At 47.5% G+C, this 17,348-nt stretch overlaps 1 protein-coding gene across 9 annotated transcripts; it reads right to left on the bottom strand.

Annotated features, from left to right (window-relative positions):
* Window positions 1–1,386: 1,386 nt before the first annotated feature.
* ENC1 (ectodermal-neural cortex 1) lies at window positions 1,387–15,395 on the bottom strand. 9 transcript variants are annotated; one of them, XM_032627531.1, is made up of 3 exons: window positions 14,282–15,395; window positions 8,219–10,033; window positions 1,387–4,244 (listed from the first exon to the last, which is right to left on the bottom strand). In XM_032627531.1, the coding sequence occupies exon 2, from the start codon at window positions 10,018–10,020 to the stop codon at window positions 8,251–8,253; it is 1,770 nt and encodes a 589-aa protein (XP_032483422.1). In that variant the 5' UTR covers window positions 10,021–10,033; window positions 14,282–15,395; the 3' UTR covers window positions 1,387–4,244; window positions 8,219–8,250. The 9 variants fall into 9 exon arrangements, 8 of the variants coding, with proteins under 8 accessions (XP_032483422.1, XP_032483425.1, XP_032483426.1 ...); XM_032627534.1 differs by having other exon boundaries at window positions 1,387–4,239; window positions 14,282–14,712; XM_032627535.1 differs by having other exon boundaries at window positions 8,219–9,833; window positions 14,381–14,711.
* Between the last annotated feature and the right edge of the window lie 1,953 nt (window positions 15,396–17,348).

Below are 17,348 nucleotides of genomic sequence, written 5' to 3'. Positions count from 1 at the left end.
AAGGTGCATCTGACACATACTTCTTCCCCCTTTGTCCCCATCTTTGCTGCCTAGAAAGCACATGGAATGCCATGAGGTACAGCTGCCATCCTGTAAGCGTGAGGACTAAAGGCCCATGCCCAGGATGCCAAGGCAAAAAGAAGAGCTGCAGACCCCTGATGACCTTGTAGGGATACTGTCCCAGCCGTAGACTGCCAGCCTCCAAAGGGTTTCACCACTGTGGTTAAACCACCATGGCCAGGTTTCTATTACATGCAGCTGAAGGCAATCCAAACGAATCCAGCCACTGCTTGGGGTGACATGAATCTCTGAATGAACCGGAATCTCCAAACAACTGAAAATTAGGAATTTGAAGTATCTTCTTTTAATCTGTCTACACATCCCAACTGAGATGATAAAGAAAAAAAACTCCCGAGAATGAAAAGTCGGTTCCCAATCATCTCTACGTGAATTATTCTCAACCCTTCTGAGGACTGGTGTCATATATGGTGTCATCAACAGGGTTTCCATGGGTCATCAGCACCGTGCACGAAGGTGTCTGAGGACTCTTGTCAGAGTCATTTATTCTCAAAGCTTGGCTCTAGACCAGCCTCACCCAGCACAGAACTGAATGATGCTTCTGTAAAACCTGAGGCATCTGCTCTGGCATCTTGGTCAAAGTCCAAGGGCGGTAATTGTATTCTGCCTACTTGTGAGATCTCCTAGATTTCTAATTAGGTAGTATTTATGTCCTCTCCAAAAAAGCTTATGCCCAATGTTGCTCTGCCCATTAAAACAACAAGGGGTCCACCCTAAGTGATAAAGGAGCATCTCATTGTGACACGAAGCCGTCATGAGACGGAAGCAGGAGGCTTCCTCTGGCTTTACAATGAGCCAGCTGGGATGGCGGCTTTCCACTTGGAAGAAGCTAAGTATACCAGAGGGGTTAAACGTGTGGTTTTCTGTGCCATTTCAGAGAAATAATATGCACATATTTCCACTCACTTGAAGTGATTCTAAGGTCATGTCAGATGAAAAGAGGATTGAACTACAGCCCCTTCTCTCACAGCTTTCCTATCAAAATATATCCCACATGATGAGTATAGAAACTAAATTCCTTCTATATACTAAGTATGCTGTCTCATCATTGCATAGTACATGACTTTATATTCTAAGCTATCAATAGCCCTAACTGAGGTAGTTTTGGTTTGCTTAAATATTCTAAAAGGTCAAAAATTTTAATTATTTAATGTGCAAAATTGCTTTCATAAATGGACGTAACTAAATGGTGAAATAGAAGACATCCAAAAAAAATTGAAATGATCCTCTTTTGGATTAAACTAGAAAAAGCACAAGTTTTCAATGCCTAAAATTATGTTGCATTCAAATAAAGACCCATATTCACGATGAAGAGAAAATCTCTAATAATTTATTTGACCTTCAGTTTCACATTGTGAAAAAAAAATAACAGTTTTACAAAACCTCAAAAATGTAGTAGCAAACAAGTACATATGAACACGAACACTTTACTTCTTCAACTTATACAGTTTTGTATGTGAACCACATATTCAATAGTCAAGAGAGGGATATTATTCAGCTCTAATCATTCTTATTCAGACAGGTGTCAAGCCCAGAGAAAAGGGGGCTACACAATTATACCAGAAGTGGAAGGCTGCCCTTTGTTATCCGTTTCCACAGCAACCAGTCCACAGAATAAGAAGAACCTTCTCTGTCTTATGCCAAGGTTTTTGTGTGCACTGTGCTGTGAATTGTATTTGCTTCAAAGTGTAGGACGTTTCACAGGGTGAGAATGGTCAAGTAGTGAGCCCAAATGCCTCCATCAATTCAAAGAGCGGGGAGTCCAGAAAGTTCCCTGCAGGCTGGGGGCCCACCCTGACCACAGCTCCCTCTGGCTCACACACAGCAATTAATAGAGAATTCAAGGACAGACCACAACTTTGAAACAACTGCAAAAAATTCACCCTGCTTTCAAAAGACACGCAGTGACACCCACATGTTGGCAGATTTGCATCATAAACTACGGAGCCGTAACTGCTACAATATACTGCCAGGGTACAATCAGACGTTTGCATTGTTTATAACAGGGGTCCCCAACCCCCGGGCCGTGGACTGGTATCGGTCCTAGGCCCATTAGGAACCGGGCCGCACAGCAGGAGGTGAGCGGAGGGCAAGCGAGGGAAGCTTCATCTGTGGCTCCCCGCTGCTCCCCACTGCTCGCATTACCTCCTGAACCGCTCCCCACGCCTCCCACCCCGGTCCGTGGAAAAACTGTCTTCCACGAAACCGGTCCCTGGTGCCAAAAAGGTTGGGGACCGCTGGATTAGAACACATCTAGAAGCGAGGGGCTGACTACCGCAAAGTATTGAGACCCTTTGATTCCAACCGTTCATTTATTTTGGTCCAACTATAACCCACTTATTCACGGCACGTACAGACATGTACAGTTAGTCTAATATATTCAGGTGGAGAGAAATGTGAAGGATTCATCTGTCATTAGACAATGCAAACACATGATGTCAAAGGTTATTGGTCTTAAACCCTATTTTCTAAAATACGGTAATGAGAGAAACAGCAATGAAAGCAGTGCGAATTGCAAATTCTGAGCTTCCCCGGACACCTGCGAGGAAGCACCTATGAGTCTACCACTAATAACTATCACGGCACGTGTTTAGGAAACAAGCACTTGAACTAGCAAAGAACGTATTCACAACTGATTCCCAACTCTCCCAGAAAGCCTCTCAGCAAGGGCCACTGCTTACAATTCTTTGGTGTTTGGGGGCCACATGTGTCACTTTCGTGCACCAAAGAGTTCTTTTAGAGACTTACCTAAGAGGGAGCACTAAAGTATACATTGTACCCATGTGAATATTGCCTTGGAGAACTTTTAGCACTTGCTAAACCCTACGGCAGGAAGAGAGAAGGACCCATCCAGGTCAAGTAAATCCGGTGAGTGAATTAATTTCCATCGGTGAGTGTTCCGTTTTCTCCTGTTAACTGTGGTTATGGCCAAGCATTCTCATAGGGTAATAAATAGATAAATAAATAAACTTTGGACAATGCCTTTACCTGTGCCCTATATACAGAACTAGTCCATAGCATTTTCCAGGACTTCAGGATATTACACAGAGGAGAAAAACAACAACAACAAAAAAAAACAACTGCCGAGCGATTTGGTCCTTTTTCCAAATTTCAGTAGCTGAGATTGAAGCAAGTGAATCGGACAGGAAGGAGAAGGGCAGAAAGAAGCCTCCTCTTGCCCCAGGAGCCATTGGCAGGACCACAGCCCACAAAACCCCAGTCCAAGTTGATGAGTCTGAGAAAAATGACCTTCATGCTTTCTCTACCTCTAGGATGTAACTTAAGTTTCTGTCTTGTAATCCTTCCCTGTCTTGACATTTACAAAATCCCACCCCCCACCCTTCCCAACCCACCCTCCAGTTATATTCCTAATTGTAACGCCAAAGTTTTCACTTCTGTGCAGCAGATTACATCATAACAGCCACAAAATTGTGCAAAACGTACAACCACTCACACGCGTCCATACACGTGAAGACAGCTGTAAGCATTGTTTCAGCATGCAGGCCTCAAACAATAAATAGCTAAATCTACAACAAATTTCTTACCAGCCAAGGAAAAGTTTAAAGTCACTTATAAATAGAAAAGAACATCTACCAAACAACTACAACAATGTCCCCATTGTTCAGAAACGTTCCTGGGGAGCACAGCCCCTCGGAGATTATCGTGGAGTCCACTGGTCCTCACTCTGCAGCCAGCCCAGCAAGCGTCCCTCCAGGCCCCCCAGTCGGGCTTTCAATCTCCAACAGCAGCTGGTGTGGAGGCTTCAAGCTTGCTCCTCAGAGAGAGGTGACAACCATTTCAAATTTTACACATAAATGGTGGAACCCATGGAAATCAAATGCCGAATATGGTACAGCAAGGGAAAAGGGCCGGCTTTTCTCTCCCTTTGAGGGGCTGATTAATGCTGACATTAATCCACAATTACAAGACAAGGACTAGATCACAGGTTCGTTCATTCATATTTAAACCATGTGCCTCTTGCACTGAAAACCCCACCCCCCCTCCCCCTCCCCCCTTCCTTCAAGTCCAGTTAGAAGCATTTACAAGGTGTGGTGGATTGGACTGTAGCCACTTCTTTTCCTTTTTCTTTTCTTTCTCTTCATTCAACTTGGCCTCTCCAAAGTAGAGATCCCATCTTGTCTCATTGAGGGATGGAGTCAGCTAAACTAGAGGAAAAGGAAAATTTTTTGTTAGTCTCAAAATCTGAAAAAAAAAATTAAACTTGGGACAGAGTAGGTCGATATGGCTTCCAAAGGTCTTAATTACACATTCGGTGTAGGTGCATTCATGCATGCAGATGGCCCAACAAAAACCAGGGTATCCGAAGAAAGATCTTTGCTTCTTTCCTAAACACATATACGTTTAAAATTCAAACCTATACATCTAGGTGCTGTTACGAGTTGCCTTCTTCTGCTTCCCACATTCATAATTCCTCTCCACAGTTAAACAGAGCCACTGTAAAGTGATCACCAGAGGGTCACAAGAGATTCCTTGGCCAATCCCCTCCCCGCACCCCCACGCCGCCCGCCTTGGGCCCATTTACCATAAAGGATTCCAAATTAAATTTATTCACCATATAGAAGGCAGACATATTAATCCTCTTATTTAAATGCATCTCTGCTATTCATTACGGCAGAAATCAGTCTCGCTTTCTTTCACATGACAGCATACCAGGCCTCACCAGCCCAGGGCTGGAGTTTATTCTCCAAGTTCATCAGTCCACACTTAGGAGACTCGGGCTGTGGTATGCAGTGTTATTAGCTACAGAATCAACCGCCATCAAACGTGAATATAAATTCAAGGTGCCATAACCACGAAGCCTGCACATTTCATGGGAGCTGCTGTTTCCCCACACCACCCGTCCTTCCCGTTGAGTTAAGTCTAATTTTACAGAAGGAGACTTTGCAGAGGGCTTTTGTCTTTCAAATGCTCACCCTATCTGTTCTTGGAGCCCATTTCCAGCCCTAGCATAAGAGTCTGCAGCCCCAGTGCTGAAACTCGAAGTACAGACAGAGGGAATTCGGGAGGAGTGCTCATCCCTTGCACTGACTTCTTGCTCCTGTGTGTCCGGAAGTCTGATCCACTTCATTAGTTGTTTCTTTTGGCAGTTTCGTAACGGTGATTCAAGCTTTCAAGACATTCCTTAGACTACGGGTGTCATCGCCCACCCTCACCTCCTTGAAACCTCTACAGCAACATTAGGCCTAAAGAATGTATCTCGTGATAATATGAAATGTCAAGAGGTTGCATACTCAAACAGAAAAACAAAAAAACCCCAAAACAAAACCACCACTAAAAAGGGGGGCCGGGAACAAAAGCAAACCAAAATCCAAACGCCGTCAAGTTGGGGGCCACACAGCACCATGAAAATGGAGCGAAATCAGAAGTAATTTCCTCTTTGTCCCTTCCCGGCAGCTGGGAGCAGCTGTAGAGAGTTAAAATTTCCTTGGTGGATAAGCTTTTAGACCTAGGGAAACTTTTCGTTAACACTGTATTAATTCAGGTAGCACCTATGTGTGGAGGGCGAAGCCAGGTCCCGGAAGCGTCTGCAGCCTCAGGACTGATACCTACACGGCACCTCTTTTAAGTCACTCCATCCGGCTCAAGTGTTTTAACACTATCTTGTGTGTAGTAAACTTTAGAAATTTAAACCAACATTCTCTCCGTCGGAAACTCCAACAGTGGCTTTGATCAGCCCCACGCCACCCTTTAAAAAGGCGAACTGGCCCTGTCGAATTTCCTTATTCTGTGCTTGACTCTCTGGCTAAGAGCACCAAGGGCAGAGGGGATGTTGTTTCGAATATAACCGAACACTTTATTTGTTCCATTTCCCAGGGACCGGACATGTGTGATTAAGTTCAAATACCCAGGAGACGGTGAATTCGAGTGTTTGCCAACATACTCACTCTGGGCTGAGAAAGGAGGTACCGAAAATGAAGTATAAAGATAACAAGCTGATAATAGTCAAAGAAACCTGATTTTCGCATGACACACAAAGCTAATCCCACTGCGAGCTAAGGTCTAAATTGAAGGGAGGAAAGAACGAATACGAGTATTGAACACTTAATATGCACCAGGCACTGGCTAGGTATTTTCACGCCTTTCTTTTCTTTTTCCTCATTTATCAGTTCACCCAAGTCTGAACTGGGACAGATCTTAAGGAAATCACAATTTGAATCACTCATTTGACAAAGGATCTCTGAAGTGCAGAGAGGTCCAGACTCCACAGCTAGAAACAGAATGTACATGTGGTCTCTCTCTCTTCTACCTATATGACATATAGGATGCCAGCCACTTCCAAGGATGCCAGCCAGTTACCATTTGGATGTACCGCCACCATCACTGGCAATTTTTAAGGCTCTCCTATGCAAATATAGTCAGTTTTGGACCAACACCCAATTTAGTGCACTGCTAATTGATGCTTTTGCCTAGAAGGTCCTTTAAACCTTCTTTAGAGTTGAGTAATGCATTCATATCGCAAATGAAATAACCCCTTTCAGAGCATTTGTTTATTCAGGATTATTGAGATGCCAGCAAGGCTGCAAAAACCAGTTTGTAGCCCCATTTGCTCCCCAGAGGACGGTTCTGACAGTTCCTGCTCCTTTGAAGGAGTCTCAGTCCAGGAAAACATTACATTACTAAGAATTGTACTAACTGTAGTGGGCTGGAGGAGATAACTGAAGCAATGAAAGAAACAGAACGATTACATGTGAAAGGGAGGCCAGTTTTACTGGTGTTTCTAAATGAGCTGTAAGAGATGAGGAAAAGAAAAGACAAATGAGTCCAAACCCCTCTTTGCTAGAAGGTCCCCTTCAAAGGTGTGAAACATACTAGGGAACACAGAACCAAACCTTTCCAAGGAAGGAGTTAATTTTCCCAGCAGTTCCTCCAAAGCAGATTTTTAAATTTTATTCTCTTATTATTAGTAATGAGCCCATTAGTCACCAAAACAAATCAATCCACTCCATGTGTTCTGTGCTACACTTAGATATGCTTAAGTGATTCCAGGGCCAATCCTGAGAATGCTTTATTTTAACAGCAGCAAAGCGGCCATTAGCTTCCCGAACCCTGAACTGTGTAGGCCTATTAATTATTTGAGCCAAGAGTATTATATACTCTTAAGTACACAAGACAACCATTATGTACCCAGATATATGACACAGAAACACAACTTTTGTTCGCCCTGACAATGGGGTCAGCTTGACTGATTAACTCTGAAAAGCTGCAGGAAGGGCAGTTTAGATGGCTCAGTGTGTCCATACATCAGACAAGCTTATACAATGCAGGTGCAACCTTTTATAAGGACAGACCTAGACTTCTCAAAAGTTAATAAATGCCCTAAAGGGGGCTATTTTTGGGGGGTGGGGAAGAAGGAAAAACCTTTAAAATAAGCTAATGAATAATTCTGGACAGAATACAATGGGAATAATTTTCAGCATTCAATTTTTTAAACCCCACTTCATTCTAAAGAGGGTTTGAGGAAGTTAAATTTAAAAATCGACAATTATTTCCTGGGGTGATAACAATGTGAGGTTTATCAAGTTTAGCCATTCGGAGTGACCTCAAGGGCTTATGCTCCAGAGCCAGACTGCCTGGGTTGATGTCTTGACCAAGCCTTCCGCCTGCTAAGCCCTATGAACCTGAGCAACTTACTTAACCCCTGTGTACATCAGGTGTTTTCATCTATGAAGTGCTCTCATAATAATATCCCACAGGGTTGTTGTAGGGACCAAATGAAATGATCCATGGGAAACACACAGCCCAGCTGCTGGCACACAGGGAGGGCTCGGGAGACAAGGTTCCCAACCTGGCCGTAATTAGAATCACTGAAGAACTTTCTAAAAATGTTAATGCCTGGGTCCCACCCAGACCTAATGAAACCCAGCCTCTGGAGTGGGCAGGTTTCAAAAAGCTCTTTGGGAGACTCTGAGGCCCAATAAAGGCTGAGAACCACTGCCTTATGTTTGGGGGGTTGCAGCTGTGGTCAACACAAGTGTTTAAGTTCCGGGGTACAAGTGCTCTTATTTGTAGTTCATGTGGAACCTCTGTAAGATGCGCTATATGGAGCCTGTTTCACTCATGTACGGGCTTACACAGCTAGCTCAACTATACGGATACTTACAGCTAAACTGACTCTTACCTTACGCTCACTCTCTTTAGGATGCATTGTGTCTAAGAGGGCAGATGTTTCCAGGTGCTGACAAACGCAGTAGGGATCAGCGAGTACGGGACCGTGGTTATGCTGTTCCACGCGTCCAACGTTGGATCGTAGCAGTCCAGGGTTTTGCATCGCTGAATGCCAAAGTACCCTCCAACCACGTAGAGTTTGTTTCCGGAGGCCACAGCGTGGCAGCTCATCCGCTTTGCTGTCACGTCTCCCACCTTGGTCCACTGGTAAGTCTCGCTATTGAATTTATAAGCAGAGCAGGCAGAGAACTCGGTATCTCCCCCCATAATAAAAATCTGGTTACCCAGCACAGCTGCCGCCGTGTAACGCCAGGGCTGGGGACAGGTGGCCGGGACCGTCCACCTGTTTTCACACTGATCGTAACACTGAACCTTGGGGAGCTTGTCATGACTGACGCTGGTACCTCCGAAAGCAAACAGCTTGAGCTTGGCACTCACCACTGCGGCATTGCTGACCCCTTCTCGGAGAGGGGCCACCATGGTCCATTTGTTGGTTGTGGGGTCATAATGTTCTACTTGCTTTAGAGAGACTGAGGGGGAGGCCGGGAGGCAGCCAGTGGCGGCAGTGTGCCCCCCGACCACGTACAGACAGTGCTTCAGTTCAGCAGAGCCATGGCCAAACCTGGCCACCAGCATGGGGGCCGCCTTGGACCACTCCTCATGCAGGGTATCATAAACCCAGACATCTTTCGAGACTCCATTCTCAGACCCTCGCCCCCCAGTAATGTATACTTTGCAGCCGATTGCACAGGCACTGAACTCTTTTCTTGGGCTGGGGATGTCGGCCTTGGGAATGATCTCTTTGGCCTTCTGGTCGACCAGATACAGCTTGTCACACATGAAAGTCTGTCCTCCCAAGAGGAAGAGGGCATGGCCGGTTTTCCGGGGCCGGGCACAGAGGCTGGTCACCACGCCGTCGTTCTGCAGGATTTTCAGCTTGCACCTGATGGCCTCTTCCACGATCTCCTTGCTCTTCCTCTGCTTAGTGATGAGCTCCTCCATGGCCACATTCTCCATGAGATAGATGGCCGGCAGCAGAGCCAGCCTCACCGTCTGCAACAGCTCCGGAAGATAGCAGTAGCGCTTCTTCAGGTCGTAGCTGATCCAGTTAATTGCAGACTCGTACACAAGTCTTTCGTCTTCCGTCTCCAGCTCTTCACTGGACAGGAGCTGCACTACCATGTCCTGAGGCAGCTGGAGGAAATCTTCGTTCTTCCTGATGGTCTGGAAATTGCTGAGACACATCCTCCAGGAGAGCTCGTACAGCTTGGTGCACTGGTGCGCGTCAGACAGCAGCAGCATGCCCAGGCAGTTGGTGGGGTGCAGGTTCTTTTCTAGGAACTCAGCGCAGGCATCCCGGATGTCTTGAAACTCCAGCATGTCGCCAGCTTCCAGGAGCGATTCCGCGTTTTCTTCGTTGATGATGACCCGGGAGGAGTAAGCGTAGTCGAGGAGCAGCTCCAAGACTTCCGGGTGGATGGAGTTGTCGAAGTTGACTTCGCTGTCCTGGCTCTCCTTCAGGCCGCCGCTGAACATGGCTTCAAAGTAGCGGCTGCACGCGGCCAGCACTGCCCGGTGACACGGGAAGGTCCTATTTCCGGCATGGAGAAGGACGTCGGTGAAGAGACGCTGCTGGCGTAACAGGTTCAGGTGAGTGAGGACACTGTCCGCGTAGGAGGACTTGTGGAACAGATAGATGTTAATGGAGCCACTGCTGGCCCTGGACTTGCGGTTCTCGTGCACGCTGACGGACATTTTGTTTCCACTCCTGAAAAACAAAACACAACTATTGAACCTGATGCTATCAGTGTTCAGAACGGCCGAACCAAACCAGCAATTGTTTTGGACAGAGGAAACAGAACACTTCGCTGTTGGCCCTGCCACCCTACTGTTCTGAATAATGGACAGTCAGGCCTATACAAAGTCAGAGATGGCTACCTACCTATAAGGAAAGACACTTATTATAATACTATTGAGCTATTTAAACTATACACTGTTTAAAAAAAAAAAAAAAACAATCACTGCTTAAGAGCAGGTTCATCTTGGAAAACCTGATTGCCAACTTGCAGGATATTGAAGTCCTTGAGAATGTAAGCCAGCAAAAGCCAAGAGGAGCAAGGTCTCATTCTCACAGCTCCCTGCCCTGGTCCAGCTGATTCACTGCTGGCCACTTGAAATGCCAGGCCTCCAGCTCTCGTAACGCTGGGATGTGCACAGGCTTTAATGCCCTATGCAAGCATCATAAAGCCATGTGTAAAACAAATACCTACTAATTAATTCCATCAAGAATTCCTTTGGTAAGACCCAGTGTCTTACCAAAGTGTAAGTGCAGTAAATGGGAAACGTAACATTAAAACCACAGGCTCAGGCCAACTTCTAAAATGACCAAACCTTTATTTATCATTACAAATAAGTTGTGACCAGACACCTCTACTACTACAGCATCCTGAAAGAGCCCCAATATAAACACAACCATACACTGATCAGCAAGCTATCGTGGAAACAGGAGAGATTCTGGCCACAGTCACCACTCCCCTTTCCTGCTCCGGACAGCTTCCAAAGTGGCGATTCGGGCACAGAAAAGGAAGAATATTTTGAGTAGCAAAGTCAGGAGTTCTGTTGTTCTGTTCTCCCTGCTTTAAATCAAATCTTAGAAAACCAGTTGCGAGAACAAAGGATGTATCCACCCATCTCTCTTGATTAAACAGGGCATCACCAGGACCATTCTTGTGTACCTGCAAACGGTGGCACCTGCATCTAGGGAGTCCAAAATGCAAATGTCGCTTTATCTAAATCAAAACACATATGTGTGTGTGTACGTGTGTTGCCTGCCATTGTTAATTTAGGGCCACTCTAGAATTTATTTGCTGACTAGAGTGTTCTCCTCAGTATCTAAACGGCAATGATAGCAGAACCGAAGGCTCTCTTTGGCTTTCCTCAGTAATCAAACTGTAGGCTAAAGATACAGGACATGCCTATCACCTATCTTCAAAAACTGAACCATCTTTTTCCTTTTTCACCCTACCCTTCTGTTACTTCAAAGAAATAATAGCTTCAAGAACCTGCCTGTCAAAGGATTCCTAGGGAAACTGTCTATCCCAGGAGGGTAAACTGCGTGGTCACAGTATCTGTTCCAAACACGGAACAGCCAGTCCTTATGGCAGAGCTGAAACCCAAGGCCTGCTTGTTTCCTTCAACCTGAGCAGCGGAGGCAAGGCAGGCGCAGAAAACAACAGAGGCAGGTACCTAGCTTGCCTTTGACACACAGGCCTCATACTATTAGGAGTTGCAACTTGTTTTCTTTCATTTTGGGCATGTAACTTTTCACTGTGAGTAAACATGACTTAGTGGAAGAAAATAAACGACAGAGTCCTAGGGCTCTGGTGTTAAGAAGCCTTTATGAAGCACCCATCAGTCTCCACAGTGACTTGGGCTTTGACAGATGGTGAGAAGGCAAGCATCACCGCAACCCTCAAGCTAAGCCTCTATGGTCTAGTCCATTTTACCCAATGCCCAATGCTCCTAAGAGCAAGTGACAGGACCCTATGTGAATACACTAGGTTCTCCAATGTGTTAAAACAGTATTAGCATCCCTGCTGTTCTACTGCTGTAGTCATCATTTGCATTAGTACATTCAAGCTGAAATTCTTTGAGAAAGATTTTAAGCCTAAACCTCAAAAGATGGTATAAATCTTCCTATGACTTATACAGAAAGGTGCAAGAATTCCAAACGAGTAGCTGTGCTTTTTTTTTTTAAGCTAATGCTTCCAAAGCAACCTCAAAAGCTGCCTCCTGTGGATGGACCTAGAGATTATCATACAAGGTAAGTCAGACAGGGAAAGACAAATATCATATGATATTGCTTATATGTGGAACCTAAAAAAAGATACAAATGAACTTATTTACAAAACAGAAATAGACTCACAGACAAAACAAACGTATGGTTACCAAAGGGGAAAGGGGGAGGAGGGATAAATTAGGAGTTTGGGATTGAAATATACACACTACTATATATAAAATAGATAATCAACAAGGATCTACTGTATAGCACAGGGAAATATACTCAATGTCTTGTAATAACCTATAATGGAAAATAATCTAAAAAAGTATATATATATTATATATATATAATATATATATAATGAATCACTTTGCTGTACACCTGAAACTAACAGCATTGTAAACCAACTATACTTCAATTAAAAAACAACAAAAAAAGGGCTTCCCTGGTGGTGCAGTGGTTAAGAATCCACCTGCCAATGCAGGGGACAGGGGTTCGAGCCCTGGTCCGGGAAGATCCCACATGCCACGGAGCAACTAAGCCTGTGCGCCACAACTACTGAGCCCGTGTGCCACAACTACTGAAGCCCACGCGCCTAGAGCCCATGCTCCGGAACAAGAGAAGCCACCGCAATGAGAAGTCCGCGCATCGCAACGAAGAGTAGCCCCCGCTCACAGCAACCAGAGAAAGCCTGCGCACAGCAATGAAGACCCAACGCAGCCAAAAATTAATTAATTAATTAATTAATTAATTAATTAAAAAAAAAAAGTTGCCTTCTTTCCGGCTAACAGTGAATGCAGCTCTGACAGAAGAATGAGGCTGCACAAGGTACATAAGCACCAAAGTGCCTGCAGACTGAGCTGGAATTACACCCAACCGGCCCGGAAGGCGTTTCCCTAAGCAGTGTAAAACAACACTCACAGCCAGGCTTACGCTTAACAAAACAGTTTAGAAGACCTTGGGATATAGGATCTGCATCTCTCTGCATCCTGTGTTTATGCTCCTGTATTTCCCAGGTAGGTTCATAAAGCCAGCAGAAAGAGCCTAGCCTGTCACCTTGGATGCCACCCAGATGGAGAAGTGTGTCAGTCAAAATCCAACAATCTTGCAGCAATATTTGATTAAAATAAAAGGTAAACTTGAAGACCCAAGGGAAACGACTTGCCTTCTAGTTTAAAATTATGCAGATGTGAGAACATCAGCAGAAACCACGTATACAGCCACTAAACACACCTTCAACATGAAATGAATCATCCTTCTGGCATTTTATTAAGCCCCCAGAGAAATAATATTTGCATGCCAAGTTAAGTGGCAAAAAAACGCACACATATACTTAACCTGCCTCTACAAAGAAGGGGAAAAGGGCTGCTATTACCAGCGAACATCAAAAGGGATTCTAGCTACAGTAACTTCAGTTCACTTAATGCTCTTTAACCAGGCTCTGGGCCTCCAATACTTAGCGGCGTGTCACATTTCTTTGGGTTTTAAACCTGATCTCAATGCAATCAAAGGAGAAACTAGGCAGATTTTCTCGGACATTCATATTATTGATAACAACGGAACATTATAAAGAGATTGTTAACAAGAAAGGCATTTTACTATACAGTCCTCTATAACACCTGTAATGCTCTTTAACACTCTGGCCATGCCTATGAGGGCGACACCACACACACGCCAAGTTCAACTGTTCATCTCCACCCTGCCCACCAATTCCTATCCTTCGAAACTAAGCATGGTAAGACTAAATACTTCCATGAGAAAAAAGTAATTTTTCAGAAACCAGTTTTCATTCATTCCCTACAGACGTCTGGCCGCAGTTAACGTGCCCTCACTAGGGGTGTCTGCGCGTGGCCCTATTGCTCACCGTGCCGGGTAGGGTGCAACGTGGACCAACGATCCCGCGCGCTCGACAATGCTCTTTCCGCTGGGGGGGAGGAGGGGGGAGGGGGAGGAGGTGCGGGGGGGATTGATCGTATTCCAGCTCAGCTCCTAGCTCTCCAGCAGCTCGCCCGGGCGGCGCGCCACCGAGAGGAGCCCCCTCCAGCAATGCCCGGCTCTTCTTGCTGTGGGAGGGCAGCGGTGGACACCAGGTCTCCGCCCCGAGAACAGCTCCCCACCGCCGCCTAAGTCGGAGCTCCAGGCTCCGGGGCGCACACACACCCCTCGCGATCACACCCCGCAGGCCAGGTAGCCCCTGAAGCCCGCAACAGGTCCGCGGCGGTAGGGGAGACTTACAACAGTGGCGACCAGCCACAGTGCACGACCGGCTGGGTTCTTGCCTCGGTCACCGGGTAGGGAGGGGACGGAGCCGACGTCTCAGCCCCAGGAAGCAACAGCGACTGACCGGGCGAAGGGAGCGCGCATGTAACTCTGGCTCGCGGGCTGGTTACCGCGGGCGGATCGCCGCGGCCTCACGATCCCCACGTCGCGGACTCTGCGCCCGCCACCCGCGGAGCAGCTCCCGGACTGAGCTCCGGAGGCGAGAGCGAGCCCGCGGCTGCAGGCGCCGCTGAAGGAGGCGGGCTGTACCCTCGCGGGAGGGAGCTGGAAAGCGCCTTGCGCGCCGGCGGCCGCCTGGCGTCTCGACTCGGCCTCTGCAGCGCCACCGCCGTACCGCCTCCTCTCCGGCTTCCCGAGCACTCTGCGCCCGGCAGCCCAGCGCCCGGCTATAAGCGGAGCGGCGGGGAGGGAGGGGAAGGGAGGGGAGGGGAGGGGAGAGGGCGCGTAGGCAAAAAGTGACACCAGGGGAGGGAGGGAGGAAGCGCGTGAATGCGGCCAGCGGAGAAGAAGGAGGAGGAGGAAGGGAAGGAGGACAAGAGTCGGAGGAGAGTGTGTCGAGGGAGTTAGTCGTGAGAGGAAGCGGGGGAGGGAGCTGTGGCGAGTGGAGAGAGACAAAGCGCACGCGGAATCTCAGCCAAGAGCAGCTGCAACCCTCGGGGATCGCGAATAAAACAAGTTTTCCTGCGTCTGTGTGTCTGCGTCTCTAGCCCAGCCGGGTGCTGAGGGATCCTCGGCCGGGGAGCGCAGCCCCTCGCTGTGCGCTCCGAGCTGCAGGAGCCCGCCTGATGCTCAGGACAGGGCGGCGAGGGGCGAGCCGGGTGTCCGCGGCACGCGCCGTGGGCACGCACAGCCCGCGCGCCGGGTGGGATATCTGGAGGGAGGACGGTGGCGAGGTTGGACACTCCGGGGACACCGAAGGTTGGGCAAAGCCGGGCCGTAGGGTTTCTCGGTGGCAGTGGACCAGAAAGACTCGAGCCCCTGGCGCTTCCCGCCCCCTCAGTCCTCCCTCCCCACCTCCGGCGGGTGCTGCACCCACGGCTGGACTCTGCCCCACGCCGCCCGGGTCAGCAGCAGCAACCCGGCGCTCTCCGGCGAGGCGTGCACCACGTGCTTTGCAGCCAATCGCCGCCGCCGCTTTATTCAAAGCGACCCGCTCCTAGGAGCTGCCCAGCCGCCGCCTCTTCGTAGCGATAAAGCGTCAATCGCCCTCTCAGTCTGGGCCCTTTCCTGTCTTTTATCGCCGGGTCGTGTTAGTTAGGAGTTCAGCAAAGAAATGGTTCAGCACACACACGTTTGAAGCGCCCTTGTGCCACGAGAAGGGAAGGCGATTAGAAAACTAATCTCGAACGGCGATCGCTATTTATGAAGCCCACCTTTGATCTTTGTACCAAGGGCTTGTCTTTCCACTGGGAGCTGAAATGCCTGTTTTTCTTTTTATTGGGTATTTGGAATAAAGTATATGAAGGAACTGTAGAGATTACCGATCCAGCTCCCTCGTTTTACAGGTTAGGAAACTGAGGCCCAGGGAGATGTGAATTGTCCAGCTAGAGGGCACACAGCTACTTGCAGTGGCCCAGCCCTTTAGCTGGAGTGGGGACCCACGACGAAGTTTTCTCTCCCCACTCCACCTCCCAGCTTTCTTTTAAATATTAGATGCAGAAATGGTTTAACAGGCAGAAGTGGCTCTGCCTGGTGCGCCCAGAGCCCAGAGACTGCCGAAACCAAGGCTCTGTCGGTCCTTTAATCCCACTTTCCTTTACACGCGGTCCCTTCTGGTATTCGCGCTGAGAAATTTCGCTCCTTGCAAACAAAGAAAGACAGTGCCCTCTGAAGTCCTTTGTTAGCATTAACTCGTCAGCCTCACCACGAGCCTTTACAAATCTGCTTCATATTTTAACGTATTATGCAGAGTCTCGGCTCGAGACTGCTTCACAAAGCCGGAGAGGCCAGATCAATTCCCGGTCAGACCCACGTGCAGGGGTCTGCCTGCTGCGAGGTAAAGACAGGGGGAGCGCTGCGAGCCGACCCGGTTCCTAAAGATGTGGATAAAATCAGCGAAGACCAGACGGATAGAAACACCGTAGACGTCAGAGATAGGTGCTGAAAAGCCGGGTGAGGGAAACGTGAAGCTATTGCACATATGTCTTTGAAAAAACATGCTTCTGTAGCCTTCGGCAAGGAGAGGGGGGAAGGTGATCAGTGCAGCCCCCAAAGGCACCTCCTCCAAGCGCTTTGTCTGTCTGGGTTGTGGGTCAAAAACAAGCAGGTTGGTTCTGAAGACCAAATGTTAATGTCTTCCGTGGGGAGTGGGACTGGGGTGGGGTGGGGTGCTCTGTTTAAATTAAGAGATTAACATTTTTTTCTCATTAAGGAGTATTTCCTTCTTACTTAAATTACCTAACAAATCTGCTGGGAACTGTACCTAGATGACCCTGCCTAGGAATAAAACATGTCCTCAGTTCAGCTGGTTGGCTGGGGATTTTGCCACAGAAAGCCACTGAGCTAGGAACAGGCAATCTATTTTGGTTGCATCTTTACCACCCGGAAACTGCAGTGTCCTTAACCGAGGGGCCGGGGGTGGGGGGGGGGTGGGGAGAACAAAGTTTACATGTCTTTGCAAATAGCTTTGCTAAGCAGGCAGGGCTGAGAAAAGAGTGAACTCGTCTGGCCATTGTGTCATCATCCAGCGATGCTAATTTCCTGTGTCTGTTCTACCTAACGTTGCCACCTTTCTACGCTTCAAGAAAAGAGAAGGAAAGAAAAGTGGTGGCCTGGAAAATCTTGAAAGTATTCAGCGACCACATACATTTGCTTCATCTGCCTTAGGGAGATAAGCAACATAGACGAAGGGAAAAGAAATTACTTATTATATGGATTATGAAAACTGGAAGACAAATGACCTGCAGCAAACCGTTCGCTGGTTTGCTTGAACCGATATATGAAAAGTTTTCAGGCCTATGGGCAGTGTCTAATGTTTATTCCACAGCTGAAAGTGATTTGCAAGTTAGCATATTACAATCAC

Source organism: Phocoena sinus, chromosome 3, assembly GCF_008692025.1.
Source record: "Phocoena sinus isolate mPhoSin1 chromosome 3, mPhoSin1.pri, whole genome shotgun sequence".
Taxonomy (NCBI): Eukaryota; Metazoa; Chordata; class Mammalia; order Artiodactyla; family Phocoenidae; genus Phocoena; species Phocoena sinus.
This window is presented reverse-complemented; position numbering and strand designations above follow the sequence as displayed.

What these genes read in the sequence shown, in the direction of transcription:
- ENC1 (XM_032627528.1), bottom strand. Translation starts at nt 14,410, where the DNA reads ATGCGCGCTCCCTTCGCCCG. An exon ending in ATGCGCGCTCCCTTCGCCCG is followed by an intron (nt 10,034 to 14,390) that starts GTCAGTCGCTGT and finishes TTTGTTTTTCAG; the next exon opens with GAGTGGAAACAAAATGTCCG.